The 17,169-nt window shown below is 46.6% G+C and overlaps 1 protein-coding gene and 1 non-coding gene across 7 annotated transcripts in view; one reads left to right on the top strand and one right to left on the bottom strand.

Moving 5' to 3' along the window:
* Window positions 1-17,169, top strand: part of Nr1h3 (nuclear receptor subfamily 1, group H, member 3) — an 18,769-nt gene extending 1,600 nt beyond the window's left edge. Inside the window, exons 1-10 of one of the 6 annotated variants that reach the window (XM_030249465.1) lie at window positions 6,053-6,091; window positions 7,534-7,613; window positions 8,488-8,670; window positions 9,175-9,441; window positions 10,283-10,491; window positions 10,589-10,768; window positions 10,946-11,045; window positions 16,175-16,288; window positions 16,481-16,575; window positions 16,748-17,138. In XM_030249465.1, coding sequence (XP_030105325.1) covers window positions 7,571-7,613; window positions 8,488-8,670; window positions 9,175-9,441; window positions 10,283-10,491; window positions 10,589-10,768; window positions 10,946-11,045; window positions 16,175-16,288; window positions 16,481-16,575; window positions 16,748-16,894 — 1,338 coding nt within the window. In that variant the 5' untranslated portion in view covers window positions 6,053-6,091; window positions 7,534-7,570 and the 3' untranslated portion in view covers window positions 16,895-17,138. The other 5 variants (XM_006499167.3, NM_001355279.1, NM_001177730.1 and 2 more) reach the window with 5 other exon arrangements.
* On the bottom strand, window positions 963-1,066 carry Gm23390. Its single transcript, XR_003954159.1, has one exon. It is a non-coding gene; the product is annotated as a U6 spliceosomal RNA (small nuclear RNA).

Raw genomic sequence — 17,169 nt, 5'->3', positions numbered from 1 at the left:
TGTAGCTCTGGCTGTCTTGGAACTCTGTGGACCAGGCTGGGTGTTGGGATTAAAGGCATGCACCACCTTGCCTGGCTATTTCTTAACTGTTTAAATCACAGGTTTCCTATAAATCACATGAAAAATTAGCCCTCTCTCCAAAAAAAATGTGTCTACACATGAACACAGAATATAGTTTTGCATATAATGTCAAGTGATTCACAAAGATCCTCCATCAACTTATAAGGTTAGGAAACCAACCCAGAGAAAAGTAGTTTGCCTAAGCGTATACAGTTTAGAGAGTGGATTGAAATTCATTTGCTTATTTTTGTTGTTGTTTGTCTTTTGAAACAGGGTCTTATATAGCCCAGGCTGGCCTCCCACTTCTGATCCTCTTATTACCACGTGCTGAGCTCTGGAATTACAAGTGCGTTCTGCCCAACTCAGCAGTTTTCTTCTCAACCTCCCTCTCTTCTTTCAGACAGGATTAGGGTTTTGCTGTGTAGCCAAGGCTAGCTTTGAACTTATTACTGCCTCACTTCTGAAATGTACAAAGTATATATTACCACACCTAGTTTGAAATTGAAATTTTCTGATTTTGGGTTAATATATAATCTGTTGTTTATTTTTTTTAAATATCTATTTATTTGTGCGTGGCATGTATAGAGGTCAGACAGCAACTCTCAGTGGTCCATGCTCTCCTTCCACAATGTGGGTCCCAAAGTTTAAACTCAGGTGGTCCAGCATGATAGATAGCACATGCCCTTACCTGCTGAGCCATCTCACCAGCCCCACATCCCAACCCTTTTTAAAATATAAAATGTGCTGGTGCATGCCTTCAATTCCAGTACTTAGGAGGCAGAGGCAGGTGGATCTCTGAGGTTGGGGCTAGCCTGGCATAGAGAGTTCTAGGACAGCCAGAGCAACAGAGAGAAACCCTGTCTCCAAATAAAATAAAAATAAATAAATAAATAAATAAATAAATAAATAAAGAATGCCTCACAAATGTCCATGTCATCTTCAGGCAGGGACTATGAAAATCTCTCTGTATTGCTCCATTTTTAGTTTATGCGCTGCCAAAGACAGCAGTGTAATGGAAAGTTTCTTGTAGCCTGTACATATGGCAGCCCCAAGGTATCTGGAGATTTTATCAAAGGAAATCATTCACATAAGTGCCATCGAATGGAACATGATTAACTGACAAGTGCATTTAGTGGAAGTTTTTTGTTTGTTTGTTTGTTTTCAGACAAGGTCTCACTTTGTGGGCTCTAAAGCTCTCCTGCCACTTTTCTTACATGCTGGTAGTATAGGCGTGCTCCTCCCACATATGCTTGTGGAGTTGTTTCACTTTTGTTCTGTTTTTCAAGACAGGATTTCTTTGTGTAACCCAGGCTGTCCTAGAACCAGCTCTGTAGACCAGGCTGGCCTTAAACTCACAGAGATCTGCCAGCCTCTGCTTCCCCAGTGCTGGGATTAAAGGCACTTGCTACTACTGCCTGGCAACTTTAAGACTTTTTTTTTTTTTTTAAAGATGTATTTATTTTTATTATATATAAGTACGCTGTAGCTGTCTTCAGACACTCCAGAAGAGGGAGTCAGATCTCATTACGGGTGGTTGTGAGCCACCATGTGGTTGCTGGGATTTGAACTTCGGACCTTCGGAAGAGCAGTCGGGTGCTCTTACCCACTGAGCCATCTCACCAGCCCAACTTTAAGACTTTTATTAAATATCCCAGCACGCCAGGTGTGGTGGCGCACACCTTTAATCCCAGCACTCGGGAGGCAGAGGCAGGCAGATTTCTGAGTTCGAGGCCAGCCTGGTCTACAGAGTGAGTTCCAGGACAGCCAGGGCTATACAGAGAAACCCTGTCTCGAAAAACAAACAACAACAACAACAACAACAACAAATATATATATATCCCAGCACATGGCAAGATTGAGGCAGAAAGATCAAGAGTTCAAGGACAGCCTCAGTTACATAGCAAGTTCAGGGCCAACCTAGGCTACAGGAGACCCTGTCTCAAAAAACAAACAAAATGTTAGTATAAACTTTTACTCTGCAAAATTATCCAGGCCACTGTGTTTTCGGAATGTAAATCTTTAGCTCACCAAGTAGAACAGAGCCCCTTTGGGCTTTGCCTCTCCTCCTACTTGCTCAAGTATGTCTGCACCCTGTGTCTGCCAGCCTCTGTGTAGGAAGGATTGGTGAAGCAGATGTTATTTCAATCTTTACAGTGAGGATTGAGTCCAGGATAATGAGGGCTCTGCACCAGAGCAAAGCTTCAAGTTTGCAACTCCTCAGCTTCGACATTATTTTCTACAGGTCATTTCGAGTTCTTTCCACCTTGGTTCATTAGAGTTGAAAGAAAAAAAAATCATTATGCCCATGTCTAGATAGATGCATTGTGTACCTATTCCAGATCAAATAAGCCAGTTTCCAAAGGTAAAGTCAGGCTGGAGAACAACTTCTTAGCCTATGTTGGCAGAAGCAAACCTAAATCCAAGTGAATTAACCATCCCCTTCCCCCCCCACCCCCACCTTCATGTTTTTGGAGGTAGTTTGTCTAATAGGAGAAAGTAGGTTGGTTTGTCTTCTTTAAGTTTGAATTTGAGCAGGAACTTATTTTTACTTATGCGTGTGCACATGAATCCAGGTGCTCATGGAGGCCAGCAGATCTCTGGAGTTGTACTTAGGGAAAGTTTTGAGCCACTCAGCATGAGTACAGGAACCTGGAGCTGGGTCCGCTGGAGGAGCAGCAAGGGCCCTGGACTGCCACGCATTCCTCATTTGGGAGCATGACTTTAGGAATCAGTTTTTATCTGTAATCAGTTTTGATATTTACACCTTGTAGGTAACCTAAGATTCAACATGATAAGACATGAAATGAGAAGACATATAGAATAAATTATGCAGAAGAGCTTGAGTAAATATTACTTTTTCTTCTTTGTGTTCTGCCTTCTATATCTTCTCTGAATATACAGGTCCGAGTTCAGGTCCGAGTAGGGGTTCCTAGATTCTTCTTTATCTTGTGATTAGGAGATTGGAGTGGATTCCCAGGGCTCTGAAAGATGATTCCTCACACGTTTTACTCATCTAGAGCACCAAAAGAAGAATTTAGAAACAATATCTACCCTAGCCCTTCTCTGCGAACCTTCCTTTATGGCTTGCTTAATAGGAAGGACTGCCTTTGGGGGAGTTATTTAGTGGTCCATTTGACTAGGGGCTTGTGAGTGCGATTTCTAAGCCCAGAGGTGGCCTCTGGAAGTTTGGGGTGGAAGAATCAGAGCTGTGGCTAGTAAGATTCTCCAAGGATGTTCTTGGGGATCTTGCTTCCTGTTAAGAGTCAAGAAAACACTAGAAAGACTTAGGTCCTGGGGCACCTTGGCTTGTACACTTTCCGGAAGGCTGATGGAGGTGTGCCATGCAGGTGGGGCTGCCAAAGTGGGACCTGGGTATGCTTCTATCACCTGATTGCTTGCCCTGGTTTGGGGCAGAAGTCCCAGTGGTTGCTCACCAGAAAGTCTGTGGGAATACCAGCAACTGGTTTTAGCCTTCTCTCTTCTCTTTGCTCCTCCATCGCCTGTAATGTGTGATGGTGAGGTACTGACAGTGCTGCCTCTTCTACAGGAAACTGGGCTGCCCTACCTCACTGGCTTGAGGGAGGACCTGCTTGTTCAGTAGCTGCCTCAAGTCTGGGTCAGGGGGCCTAGGAAGCCCCTGTGAAGAGATTAGGGAGTCAGGGGGAGGATTGGGAGCAGAATGAGGGAGACTTTTTTTTTTTTTTCCGAGACAGGGTTTCTCTGTGTAGCCCTGGCTGTCCTGGGAACTCACTTTGTAGACCAGGCTGGCCTCGAACTCACAAATCCGTCTGCCTCTGCTGGGATTAAAGGTGTTCGCCACCACACCTGGGTGAGACTTTTTTTTCAAAACCCCTAGAAGATAATGTCTTTGGATTTCAGGCCAATGTTAAGTCTCAAGTTCCTTGAAATGAGGTGTGTCAGGGACATCTCTGAGGACCTATGATGCTGCAACTTGAGCAAGGGGAGAGAGCTGGACACTTGCACTTGACAGGTGCTGGGACTGAGCTGTCCCCGTCTCTGTGGCTGCTGTCCTTGGTTTCTACTTTCCCAGAGGGGCAGGTCTTTGTGGAAATTGAGGAAGGAACCCATGAGAAGAATGGAGAGCCTTGTGCTTATGATTCATAAGTGTCCAGACCAGGGTGGAGGCCTTGTGAGGGGATGACCTTATGATGAGAAGGAACAAGAGCAAAAGCCAGAGGCAGAAGCTGAAGATGGGGGCTGCCAGAGGGGCTTTTTCTGAATGTGAGAAATGAATACATGGGCAGATTTTGCAACACCCCCACAGCCTGCTGCCTTCTTGCACGTGTTCCCAGTCTCTGCCTGTTCCCTTGGCTCACCCTGCGCTTCCTCTCATCTCTCACCAAGCCCCTTTCTACTTCAGTTTTCTCATCCTTCCCCCATCCTGTCCCTTCTGTCCCGCCCCCACAACCATGTTCACCCTTCCCTGTTTCCTCTGTTTTCTTCCCTCATGCCCTGTTCATCTCTCTTCTGGTCCCTCTGGCTGCTTGTTTGGCCCTTGTCCTGTGCTTTAATGTGGACCCATGGGAATTGGAGTTCACAGCAAAACAGGAAGAGCCTGTGAGCAGGAAACTGGGAATGGGGCATGGGATGAATGGCCAGCAGTAACCTCAACGCCTGCTTCTCACATCTGAATTGAAGCATCTGCAGCCCACCAACCCTGCTGACCACCAGCCCTGCTGACCACCGATCTTGGCTTCTTCCATCTCAGTACTTCTCCTTCAGACTGGAGAATGTTCTGGACTCAGACACAGGAAGAAAAGAGCCCGGAGAAAAGACATCTGAATTCTGATCTCAGTTTGGCCAATGTGTGGTCTTGGGCAAGCTTACAAACAGCAGTGTGCGCTGTAAAACAGAGCCGTTTACTCTTTAGTAAAAGGCGAAAGATTTTAGAGCCGTTTACTCTTGGCGCTCCCTCAGGAACCAGGAGATAATGAGAGATTTGTATATGGCAACAAAGATTCAGAAAGTTGACAAAGCTTCAAGGTTCAAGGTTATGGGAAGACAAACCACTAAAGGAACTGGGAGTGGACAGATAATCCCCGCCCATCCTTGGACATTACTGTGACACACTGTGTTGATCTTTATTCTCACATTGATCATATGTGGCAAAACTATCATCATCGTCGTCATCGTCCCCATCTTAAAGAAAAAGAGAGGTTCAGAGACATTAAAGAAAAAGAGAGGTTCAGAGACATTAAAGAAAAAGAGAGGTTCAGAGACATTAAAGAAAAAGAGAGGTTCAGAGACATTAAAGAAAAAGAGAGGTTCAGAGACATTAACTTGCTCAGTCAAGATGGCCTAGTTGGATGGGGCAAAGTTCAGCACAGAAGTGCTTTCCTAGCCTAGGTTATAGCCCTCCCTGCGTTGTAACTGTAACACGGAGGTTTGAACCCAGAACCCTAAAGAGAAATGATTGTGGTGAATTGGAATGAATGCAAGCTAACAAGTGTGGAACAGAAGAGAGAGCCATTTGTTTGTTTGTTTGTTTGTTTACTTATTCAACAAAAAGAAACATAGTCTCCTCTCTAAACCAGCTGCTGATCCCCTTGGGAGATTAAATCAGAAAGGCATGATGTATTCCTTCAGGGCTAAATCTCTTGTCCCAGGAAGCAAGGCAGGAAAGCTATGGCTTTAGAGTCAGTAGATCTTGACACCATCTCAGATGGGGCTGTTCCGTAGATGAGGTTGCCTTCTTATCTATGGGGGGGGGGGTGTCTATTCTGGACTGGCCCCTGGGTTGCTAATGTCTGCTTCTCTCACTCCTCCCCCAGGCCTCTTTTTATTGGCCTCTTCCTTTCTCTGTCCCCCTCAGGGCATCCACACACAAACTCACTGGAAGGCCCAGCACCTGCCTGTCTTCACCCTTGGAGTTCTACTGGCTTGGCTCAGTCCTGGGGCTAGTGGGGAGAGCTTGGCGCCTTCCCAGAGGCAGGGGAGGAGGGAGGCTGGGAACACAGGCTGGGGCTTGGTGTCGCAATTCCGGGCCGTGCCGGGACCTTTGCTCCGCGAGGTGTCTTTGGGAGGAGGGGGGAGGGAACGCTGACTCTGGAGGCTGCTGGGATTAGGGTGGGGGTGACTGAGAAGCAGTCCTTCTGTCAGAGCAAAGAGCCTCCAGGGTGAGGAGAGGAAGGAGAGAGATGGAACTAGACCGGTCTGCGGGGAAACGCGACAGTTTTGGTAGAGGGTAGGGGACAGGGTGGCGCCGGCTAAGAGGGTGGCCGGCCGGGGAGGAGTTAGTCTGGTGGGGAAGCTACCTCGTGGGCGGGGGCCTAATGAAGCTAAGAGTCTTGGGTCGCCAGTAGGAAGGACCCCTTGGCAGTCCCTCCCCTTGGCCTTTTCCTACATTACTGCTTCTCCCTGCTGGCCCCTGTGCGCTCAGCTCTTGTCACTGGCTGCCCGCTGCGGCCTCGAAGGCCAGGTACTGCAACACCCTCTTCTCCCAGCAAGGGGGCTCCAGAGACTACGCAGCCGGGAAGTCTGGTGGCCTGGGGATTCGGCGAGTCTGCTCAGTGGCTGGGGGGCTCTATCCTTGCATCTGGGTGGGGAGGGATGTGATGGGAGGATGTTCTAGAAGTGAGGAATATCTAACGGGACATCTGGGCGGGGATAGAGTTTTACTAAGTCTCAGAAGAACTGGAGGGGTTCTGGGAGAGGAGGCCCGCTACTGGTGAGATTCTTGAGACAAGAACTTAATACTAGGACTTCAGTAACGGCAGGGAAAAGATTATAATAAACAGACCCATAGAGTGAGCTTCGATCCAGTCTTGTGGTTCTGCCAACTTTGGCTTGCCCTAATGTCAGACCAGATGGAAGGACCCTCCACTCAGCCTGGAGACAGGCGCAGAAAAGGATAGAACAAAGCTGAGAACGCAAACAAGTCAGGATTCTACTCTTGGCTGGACCACCTCCACCTGTCTGTCTATAGGCAGTTTCCTTAATCTCTTTGAACCTTAATTTGCTTATCTTTAAAATGAATTTAAGAATAGGCCTGACAGGGTGGAGGTTGTAGAGTTCAATGGCCAACCATTTGCCTAGCCTGCCTGAAGTGTCCTGGGTTCAATCTTTAGAACTGGGAAAAAATTTATATATATAAATGAATGGGAGAGAGAGAGAGAGAGAGACTCCTGAATTCAGCCAGGTTGGTGCTGCATGCCTTTAATCCTGGCATTCGGGAGGCAGAGGTAAGTGGATTTGAGTTTGAGGCTAGCCTGGTTTACACAGAGAGAATTCAAGGACAGCCAGTACTACATAGAGAAACCCTGTCTCGAAAAACAAACCAACCAATCAAACAAAGAAATCCGGACTTCATAGGGATATAGTAAAGAAGGCTTCATAGGCTAATCTATGAGAAGTAAATGTCAGTCGATGCTGTGAGGACAGAAAAAAGGCACAGGGCACAGAAGGGAGCCCAGGCCTAGTTCTGGAAATGTGTAACCTGGCTTGTTCCTGCAGGACAGTGTCTTGGTAATGTCCAGGGCTCCAGGAAGAGATGTCCTTGTGGCTGGAGGCCTCAATGCCTGATGTTTCTCCTGGTAAGCTGTTTTATTCAAACCTTCTCCCCGGAGCCCAGGTCTCTGGCTCCTCTCCTACCTCAGGAATCAGCCCCCTCCCCTCACTGCATCCAGCACCCCTTAGAAGCACTGCCAGATCTAAGTGTTGCTCAAACCCTTTCCCCTGGTTCTAGTGCTTGGTCAGTGAAGTCCTCAGTCTGGGCTTGCTTTTCTGGGAAAGCTGACACGTCTCATGCTTAGACAGCTCTGGCTTTGAGAGTTCTGTCCGCTCTATGAAGTGGATGCCCTCCATCATCCCCCCAGGGGGCAAAGGCTAGCACCTTTAAGATCATTTAAGATCTTGATGTACTAGTTGGGCAGTGGTGGTACACGCCTTTAATCCCAGCACTTAGGAAGCAGAGGCAGTTGGATCTCTGTGAGTTCAAGGTCAGCCTGAACTACCCAGAGAAACCTTATTGTGTGTGTGTGTGTGTGTGTGTGTGTGTGTGTGTGTGTGTGTGTGCGCGCGCGCTTGTGTAGGGTGTCTTGATATGCAAAGGGCTGCAACCAACACCAGTCTTCAATCCTACGGAGTACTGGAATCTGAAATCATGAGCTGTGGCTTAGCTACCTTCTTTTTCTGTTTGTTCTTTGTTTGCTTTGAGACAGGGTTTTTCTGTGTAGAGTGGCTGTCCTAGAACTTACTCTGTAGACCAGGCTGGCCTCAAATGTAGAGATCCACCTGCTTCTGTCTCTCAAGTGCTCGGATTAAAGGTGTGCACCACCACACCTGGCTAGCTTGCTTGCCTTCTAAGGGTAGAGTTGAGTTTGTAGTTTCCCAGCCAAGACACTTGGGGATGGAGTCTAGATAGGACCTGAACCCACACCCATTCTCCCGTGCTTCTCTTGGGCTCAGATTCTGCAACGGAGTTGTGGAAGACAGAACCTCAAGATGCAGGAGACCAGGGAGGCAACACTTGCATCCTCAGGGAGGAAGCCAGGATGCCCCAGTCAACTGGGGTTGCTTTAGGGATAGGGTTGGAGTCAGCAGAGCCTACAGCCCTGCTCCCCAGGGCAGAGACCCTCCCAGAGCCGACAGGTAAGAGTCACCTGGATTTGGAGAAGGTAAAGTCTCCCTAGATAGGGGAGAGAAACTCTGGGGCTCTTTGCTTTCTAACGTCACAATTAAATCTGAATGCTCTGGGTCAGCTAGACACGGATGACTTTGGTATGAATTGTGTCCATATCTTAGGCGTTTCTTAGCCTCAACCTCCCTTCTTGTGAATTGAAATTAATCCTATGATCATCTTAAGGATCGATGCTTATAAAGAGCTCATGTAGAACTTAGGACATAATAGTCCTCCGTAAAGGACAGAAATTGTTATAACAGATTAGCCAGGCACTGTGGCACGTCTTGGTAATTCCAGTTACCCTGGAGGCTGAGACAAGATCACTTGAGTCCAGGAGTTCAAAGGCTACATATTATGAATCAGAGAGGAGGGGAGGGGGAGAGAATAGCATTCAGTGGAGGGAAGGAAATGGAGAATGCCTAGCTAGGAGCGATCAGTGGAGGGAGAACATTAAATCTTGTGTCTCTATCCAGAGCTTCGTCCACAAAAGCGGAAAAAGGGCCCAGCCCCCAAAATGCTGGGGAACGAGCTGTGCAGTGTCTGTGGGGACAAAGCCTCTGGCTTCCATTACAACGTGCTGAGCTGCGAGGGCTGCAAGGGATTCTTCCGCCGCAGTGTCATCAAGGGAGCACGCTATGTCTGCCACAGCGGTGGCCACTGCCCCATGGACACCTACATGCGGCGGAAATGCCAGGAGTGTCGACTTCGCAAATGCCGCCAGGCAGGCATGAGGGAGGAGTGTAAGTGTCCAGGGCAGGAACTGGGAAGAGTTGACTGGGAAAAATACTGGTGCCCTGCTGTGAAGACAGACAGATGCTTACACTTGCAGAGATCTCCTGAGTGTGGATTAAAACTTCCTTATCTGGGTAGAGTGGCACATGCTTTTAGTCCCAACACTCAGGAGGCAGAGATGGATCTCTGTGAGTTCAAGGCCAGCCCTTGGTCTACATAGTGAGTTCCAGGACAGCCAAGAGCTACGTAGTGAGACTCTGTACTGGAAATAAACCAGTAAATAAATAAATGAATAAATAAATAAATAAATCCTCCTTGCTGTCACATACCCTGTACTGGAAATAAACCAGTAAATAAATAAATAAATAAATAAATAAATAAATAAATAAATAAACAAATAAATAAACAAATAAATAAATAAATAAATCCTCCTTGCTGTCACATACCCTGTACTGGAAATAAACCAGTAAATAAATAAATAAATAAATAAATAGATAAATAAATAAATAAATCCTCCTTGCTGTCACATACCCTGTACTGGAAATAAACCAGTAAATAAATAAATAAATAAATAAATAAATAAATAAATCCTCCTTGCTGTCACATACCCTGTACTGGAAATAAACCAGTAAGTAAGTAAGTAAGTAAGTAAGTAAGTAAGTAAATAAATAAATAAATAAATAAATAAATCCTCCTTGCTGTCACATACCCTGTACTGGAAATAAACCAGTAAATAAATAAATAAATAAATAAATAAATAAATCCTCCTTGCTGTCACATACATTTTGTTTCTGAAGCATCAACCCACCCTTGGCTCACTTCCCACCTCACATCTGGCCCTGTCTTTAGGTGTGCTGTCAGAAGAACAGATCCGCTTGAAGAAACTGAAGCGGCAAGAAGAGGAACAGGCTCAAGCCACTTCGGTGTCCCCAAGGGTGTCCTCACCTCCTCAAGTCCTGCCACAGCTCAGCCCAGAGCAGCTGGGCATGATCGAGAAGCTGGTGGCTGCCCAGCAACAGTGTAACAGGCGCTCCTTCTCAGACCGCCTGCGCGTCACGGTACTTGACCCGGGGAGAGGTGGCTGCACCTGAAGCCCCCAGCCAACCTCTCGACTCACAGCACTTTACCTTTTTCTCCCCCGCCCACCTTGGGTAGCCTTGGCCCATTGCACCCGACCCTCAGAGCCGGGAAGCCCGACAACAGCGCTTTGCCCACTTTACTGAGCTGGCCATCGTGTCCGTGCAGGAGATTGTTGACTTTGCCAAACAGCTCCCTGGCTTCCTACAGCTCAGCAGGGAGGACCAGATCGCCTTGCTGAAGACCTCTGCAATCGAGGTGGCTGGAAAGGGAGTGGGGTGAAGGGAGAGACAGAGTAGGATTATCAGTAGGGGACCTCCAGATATCCAGCTTGGAGAGTCCAAGCCACAGGGAAAGGGACTCAACCTCCTCTCAAGAGCCACGTACCAAGACCAGCCCCTCCGTCCCTGTCTGAAAGATGCTGCTTGTGTGCAGGTCATGCTTCTGGAGACGTCACGGAGGTACAACCCCGGCAGTGAGAGCATCACCTTCCTCAAGGACTTCAGTTACAACCGGGAAGACTTTGCCAAAGCAGGTGAGATCTGACATGGCCAGGGGACTGGCACGTTCCACCATGGGGCCCATCATAATTAGAAAGCCACGGGCCTGGGGTTCAGGTGCTTATACAATGAAGATGAACTTGTGTTTTCAAGAGAGGAGTTTGGAATGTTGATCAGCCATGGAAGCATCTGAGGAGTTGATGCAACAAGCGTCTCCTTGGTGGAGACCAGGCAAGGCAGAGCAGTGGCCTTCATTCTTGCTTTAGAGAGGATGTGCTACTCTGCACTGAGCTTGTGCTCAGCATTTAAAAATACTGTGTAGCAGGCTGGTGAGATGGCTCAGCAGTTAAGAGCACTGGCTGCTCTTCCAGAGGTCATGAGTTCAATTTCCAGCAACCACATGGTGGTTCACAACCATCTATATATAGGGGCATCTGATGCCCTTTTCAGGCATATATATATATATACACACACACACACACACACATATGTATATATCACAGTACTCATACATTAAATAAAATTTTAAAAATATATTGTGTAGCTAGAAAAAAGTTTTGAAAACCATTCTATCAGGCCTTTTAACAGACAAAAGGCAAGTAAGCCTTTTCAGACAATGCTCTATAGAGATATGCAGGCTTACTTGACCCATAATCTCTTTCTGTCCCTTTTCCTGATGAGCTATAGAACTAGAGCTAACACATGACACACAGGCAGACCAGGAGAGCGTGTGTCTCCTCTAGAATGAGTTCTAACTGGTGCTGGGGCCTGATGCTTGCTCGGGGCCAAGCAGCCGAGCGTCTCTCATATAGCTGTTAGCGATGTTTGTGAGACTGGAGCTGGGAGAGGACAGACGTCTGTGTGAGACTGAGGAGTTTGGCAGCCGAGAGAGCAGGCTGTGAACTGTAGCTAATGTGGCTCTGTTCTTAGCGCTGATAGATCCTGAGTTCCAGGGCTGAGTCCAGAAAGCTTTCACTGGTATTTGGTGGCTCAGACCAACCCATGAGCCTCTTGTCCCAATATGGGCTTTCTAGGAAAGCCTTTCTTAATTGCAGAGAAGGGACAAGGCTCAGTCAGACCATCTTGTGTTTCTTTGTTTTTCTGAATGTCTACGTACCTGGTGGGCTATGCGATGGCTCTTTCCAACCTCAAAGCCCAGCCCTGTCCCCCTTTTCTGCCAAGCACCTTTCCCTCAAAAAACTGGTTGCCATCTTAGGCTCTTTTAACCCTTACCTCTGTCAGAACACCCTCTCTCTTGGACCCTTCCTGTTTCTTCAGCACTCGTGGACTTTGTTATCTGAATCTGTACCTATTTATAAGATGTGTTTATTTAAGCAATCTTGATTTCATTGAGTTTTCCATTTCTCATTTTATCAGTGTGTTCTTGGGGAAAAAGGAACAGCAGGCTCTTTTTTATTTTTTCTTCTCCTTTTAACCATCTTTTCTTTCTTTCTTCCTTCCTTCCTTCCTTTTTTTAATTTTTTCTTCTCCTTTTAACCATCTTTTCTTTCTTTCTTCCTTCCTTCCTTCTTTTTTTTTTTTTTAAGATTTCTTTATTTTACTTATGAGTCCACTGTAGCTGTCTTCAGACACACCAGAAGAAGGTATCAGATCCTGTTACAGATGGTTGTAAGCCACCATGTGGTTGATGGGAATTGAACTCAGGACCTCTGGAAAAGCAATCAGTGCTCTTAACCACTGAGCCATCTCTCCAGCCCCATCTTTTCTTTTTTTTTAACAATTTGTCTACTTTGTTCTCTCAATCTCTGTCTCTCTCTGTCTCTGTCTCTGTCTCTCTCTCTCTCTCTCTCTCTCTCTCTCTCTCTCTCATTTTTGTGTCCTACTGTTTCTTTCCCTGGAGGTTCTGTTATGTCAAGTCTCTTTCCATTGCACATTCACTACCATGTGTTGCTCACAGTGACTGACTAATGACATGGACCCATCTCATTTAAGGGGTTCTTCTAGCAAGTGTTATCAGACCCTCCCAGGAGCACAACTCAATTCTAGAACTTTCTCTCTCTCTTTCTTCCTTCCTTCCTTCCTTCCTTCCTTTCTTTCTTTCTTTCTTTCTTTCTTTCTTTCTTTCTTTCTTTCTTTCTTCCTTCCTTCCTTCCTTCCCTCCCTCCCTTCTTTCTTTCTTTCTTTCTTTCTTTCTTTCTTTCTTTCTTTTTGGTTTGCTTTTGTTGTTGTTGTTGTTTTAAAGATTTATTTATTTATTATTATATCTAAGAACACCATAGCTGTCTTCAGACATTCCAGAAGAGGGCATCAGATCTCATTATGGATGGCTGTGAGCCACCATGTGGTTGCTGGGATTTGAACTCAGGAACTTCAGAAGAGTAGTCAATGCTCTTAACTGCTGAGCCATCTCTCCAGCCCCTCTCTCTTTATTTTGTATGAAGGGACCTTTAAAGCATACTTGGGAGCTTAAAATTTCATCAAGAAATGCTCTAGAAAAACAAAGCTTGCCTATTGAATACATGAACACACAATGCTTGGTACACATCAGGGTGAAGCTACAGGAAGTGACTCATCAAGAAACCTCGAATGGAAAAGTAGAGCAGATGGTTGCTGAAAGAAATCCGAGAAAGCCTGGAAAACAGTGTGGGGTGGAGAGGGTGACAGTGTGAATTCAAGAAGTAAGCGTGCACCAGGTCCAGGCTACAGCTCAGGCTGTTGCGTGCTCATTGTCTTCTCTGTGGAAGATTGGTCTATTAGTGTTGGGGGTTGTTCTTACTGCTTTAAATATGAGGATCAGTGGTTCAAGCCCATGGGCTGGGGAGGTGGCACATACCTGCAACCCCTGTGCTGGGGAGCAGGCAGAGACAGAAGCATTTCAGTGGGGCTCACTGGTCAGCCAATCTAGATGAAATGACTTGCTCCACGTTTAGTGAGAGACTATCTCTCAAAAAACTAAGGTGGAAATCAATAGTGAAAGATACCTGATGTTGACGGCCGGCTTTCACATGAGCATGCATGGGCAAGTGCACCCCCCCTCCCCACATAGATTGGCACACACACACACACACACACACACACACACGTTCAATGCCATCCTTGGCTACATAGGGAGTATGAGGCTAGTCTGAGGTTATATAAGACATTGTCACAAAACCAAAACAAGTCAAAAACAATCACCCCAAACCCAAAACCAGAAATCAAGAGAGAAGCCAGGCATCATGGTGGCACACACCTTTAATTACAGCATTTGGAAGGCAGACACAGGCAGATCTATGAGTTCTAGGCCAGCCAGGCCTACATAGTGAATTCCAGGACAGCCAAGGCTATGTCACACACACACACACACACACACACACACACACACACACATACACACACCTGAAGTGAATATAGTGTAGTTGGTAGTGTTTGCCTAAGTTATATGAGGTCCTGGATTCACCTCTCAGTACCACATGGTTGTGGTAGTGGATACCCATAATACTCAACAAGGCAAAGAGGCATGAGAACCAGAAGTCCAAGGTCATCATCCCCAGCTACATAAGTGAATTGAGGCGAGCCCAGGCTTCTTGAGACCTTATCATAAAGATGTAGTCTTTTTAAAAATTTAATGAACACAGTAGATATCACATCTACTATTTACTATTCCAAAAGGTTTTTGAGGTAGATATTACTATCTATGTATTACAGATGGGGTCTCTAGGACCCAGGTAGGTTCAATATTTTACCTCAAATCACCCAGCTTAGTCAGTGGTAGACTCAAGGGAGTCAAATCCTGGCAGTCTCGTACCTCAGTCCACACCCTTAGCCACACTGTATTCTCTCCAGGATGTGATCATGTGATATATCAGCTGTAATTCTAGTATTCAGATAAGCCAAGGGTTTCTTTCTTTCTTTTTCCCCTCCTCTTCTTTCTCCTCTTCCTCCTCCTCTTCTTCCTCCTTCTTCTCTTCTTTTATTTTTGATTTTGAGTCAGGATTTCTCTGTGTCCTAGAGCCCACTATGTAGACCAGGCTGGCTTTGAACTCAGAGATCTGTCTGCCTCTGCCTCCTGAGTACTGGGATTAAAAGGGTGCACCATCCCTAGCTGGCCTCTATATAGGGCTTCTCTGTAAGCAAAAGTCAGAGATACCTTTATTTTTAGAAATGTGGCACCTTGAGAATCCTAATAATATAATTGTTATTTAGTTCAACACTTTTTATTTGTTTTTCAAGACAGGATTTGTCTGTGTATCTACCCTGGCTGTCCTGGAACTCCATCTGTAGACCAGGCTGGCCTTTGCCTCCCAGTGCTGGGATTAAAGGAGTGTACCACCACTGCCTGGCCTAATTCAACAGTTTTTATGTGTCAGACATTGTGCTAAACCTTCTGCATACTTTATCATAAAACCATCTGTATAACGTTTCTCAACCCCATGACATAATACCTGCAAAGGTGACCTAAGGAAGGAGGGCAGTGTTGGCTCCTGGTTTGAGGGGGGCGGCAGCAGATGGCGGTGGTCACCCAGGATCCACAGCCAGCAATGCAGGGGCTGCTGAATCCAGTGCTCAGCTTGCTTTATCCAACCCGTCACAGACCTGCCTAGAGCATGGTCTCCTAAGTGATTTTACATTCTGTCAGGTTGACAGTCAAGCAGCCATCACTCCATCACAATAAATACCTGTTTTTGTTTTTGGTCGGTTGTTGTTGTTGTTTTGTTTTGAGACAGGATCTTGCTATGTGGCCCAAACTGGCTTGGAACTTGGAATCCTCTTGCCTCAGCCTCTCAATTACATTCAAGTGCCATCATGCCCTGAGTGGTCATTTTGTTAAATAGATTCAACCATGATTCAAATTTCACAGAGGAGGCTTAGAGAAGTTTAGAACCTTGTTCTCTTTCTTCCCATCTTTCTTTCTTTTTAAAGATTTATTTATTTAATATATATGAGTGCTCTATCTGCATGTATGCCTACATGCCAGAAGACGGCATCAGATCCCAGTATAGATAAAGGTTGTGAGCCACCTTGTGGTTGCTGGGAATTGAACTCAGGACCTCTGGAAGAGCAGTCAGTGCTCTTAACCACTGAGCCATCTCTCCAGCTCTAGAAGTTTGTTCTGACATGGCAGAAACCTGGAGACCTGTTAGTGACTTCCTAGCCTGAGGAAGTTGAGTTACAGGGTGTTCTTCCTGCTCCCGCCATGATCCTCAGCCTCCTTCTTCCCCAGGGCTGCAGGTGGAGTTCATCAACCCCATCTTTGAGTTCTCCAGAGCCATGAATGAGCTGCAACTCAATGATGCTGAGTTTGCTCTGCTCATTGCCATCAGCATCTTCTCTGCAGGTATGGTGGTGGTGGGGGGGGGGGGAGCAGAGGGAAACGGAGCAAGAGACTTTTGCCCAGGAGGGTTTCGCCCAGGATGGCTATAGTCCCTACAGTGGATGAGAGAGGTTGGGTGGGACATGTCCCTATTTGGGAGTTGTGATTTGGGTTATGGGACCAAGATTTTGACTCAACCCTGTTGGTGACCTATAGACCGGCCCAACGTGCAGGACCAGCTCCAAGTAGAGAGGCTGCAACACACATATGTGGAGGCCCTGCACGCCTACGTCTCCATCAACCACCCCCACGTGAGTCTCCGTGTCCTTCTCTTCTGCTCTTCAGCCCATTTTCTGATACCCACTTTCTTTCAAGAGTTTTACCTCCACCTAGCATGCTAATTCCTGTGTTTCTAACAATCCCCCTGCTCTGTCTCACCTTTTCTGTGGAAGAACAACAACTAGACTTCCCCCACACCCCCAGGACCCACTGATGTTCCCACGGATGCTAATGAAGCTGGTGAGCCTCCGTACTTTGAGCAGCGTCCATTCAGAGCAAGTGTTTGCCCTTCGCCTGCAGGACAAAAAGCTTCCCCCTCTGCTGTCTGAGATCTGGGATGTCCACGAGTGACTGTTTCACCGTGTCCTTTGTGTTGGCCACATGGCGAAGGCTCACTGACTGCTTCCCACGGGTGGAGCAGACTGAGAAGGGCAGACATTCCTGGGAGCTGGGTGAAGGAGAGAGCCTTGCGTAGCATTAAGGGAGAGTCAACAGGTTGGGTGTTTTCTGGCTGCTGGGCAGTTGGGATCTACTAACGTTGTATACCATCTGAAGACCTTGTTGACCCAACCAAATAAACTAGCCAGGAGAGCCACTTTGTGCAGGGTTCTTCAGGGCCCCGCCCA

The sequence above is a fragment of the Mus musculus genome, chromosome 2 (genome assembly GCF_000001635.26).
Source record: "Mus musculus strain C57BL/6J chromosome 2, GRCm38.p6 C57BL/6J".
NCBI lineage: Eukaryota > Metazoa > Chordata > Mammalia > Rodentia > Muridae > Mus > Mus musculus.
The sequence above is the reverse complement of the archived record's forward strand: the minus strand, read 5'-3'. Positions and strand labels throughout refer to the sequence as shown.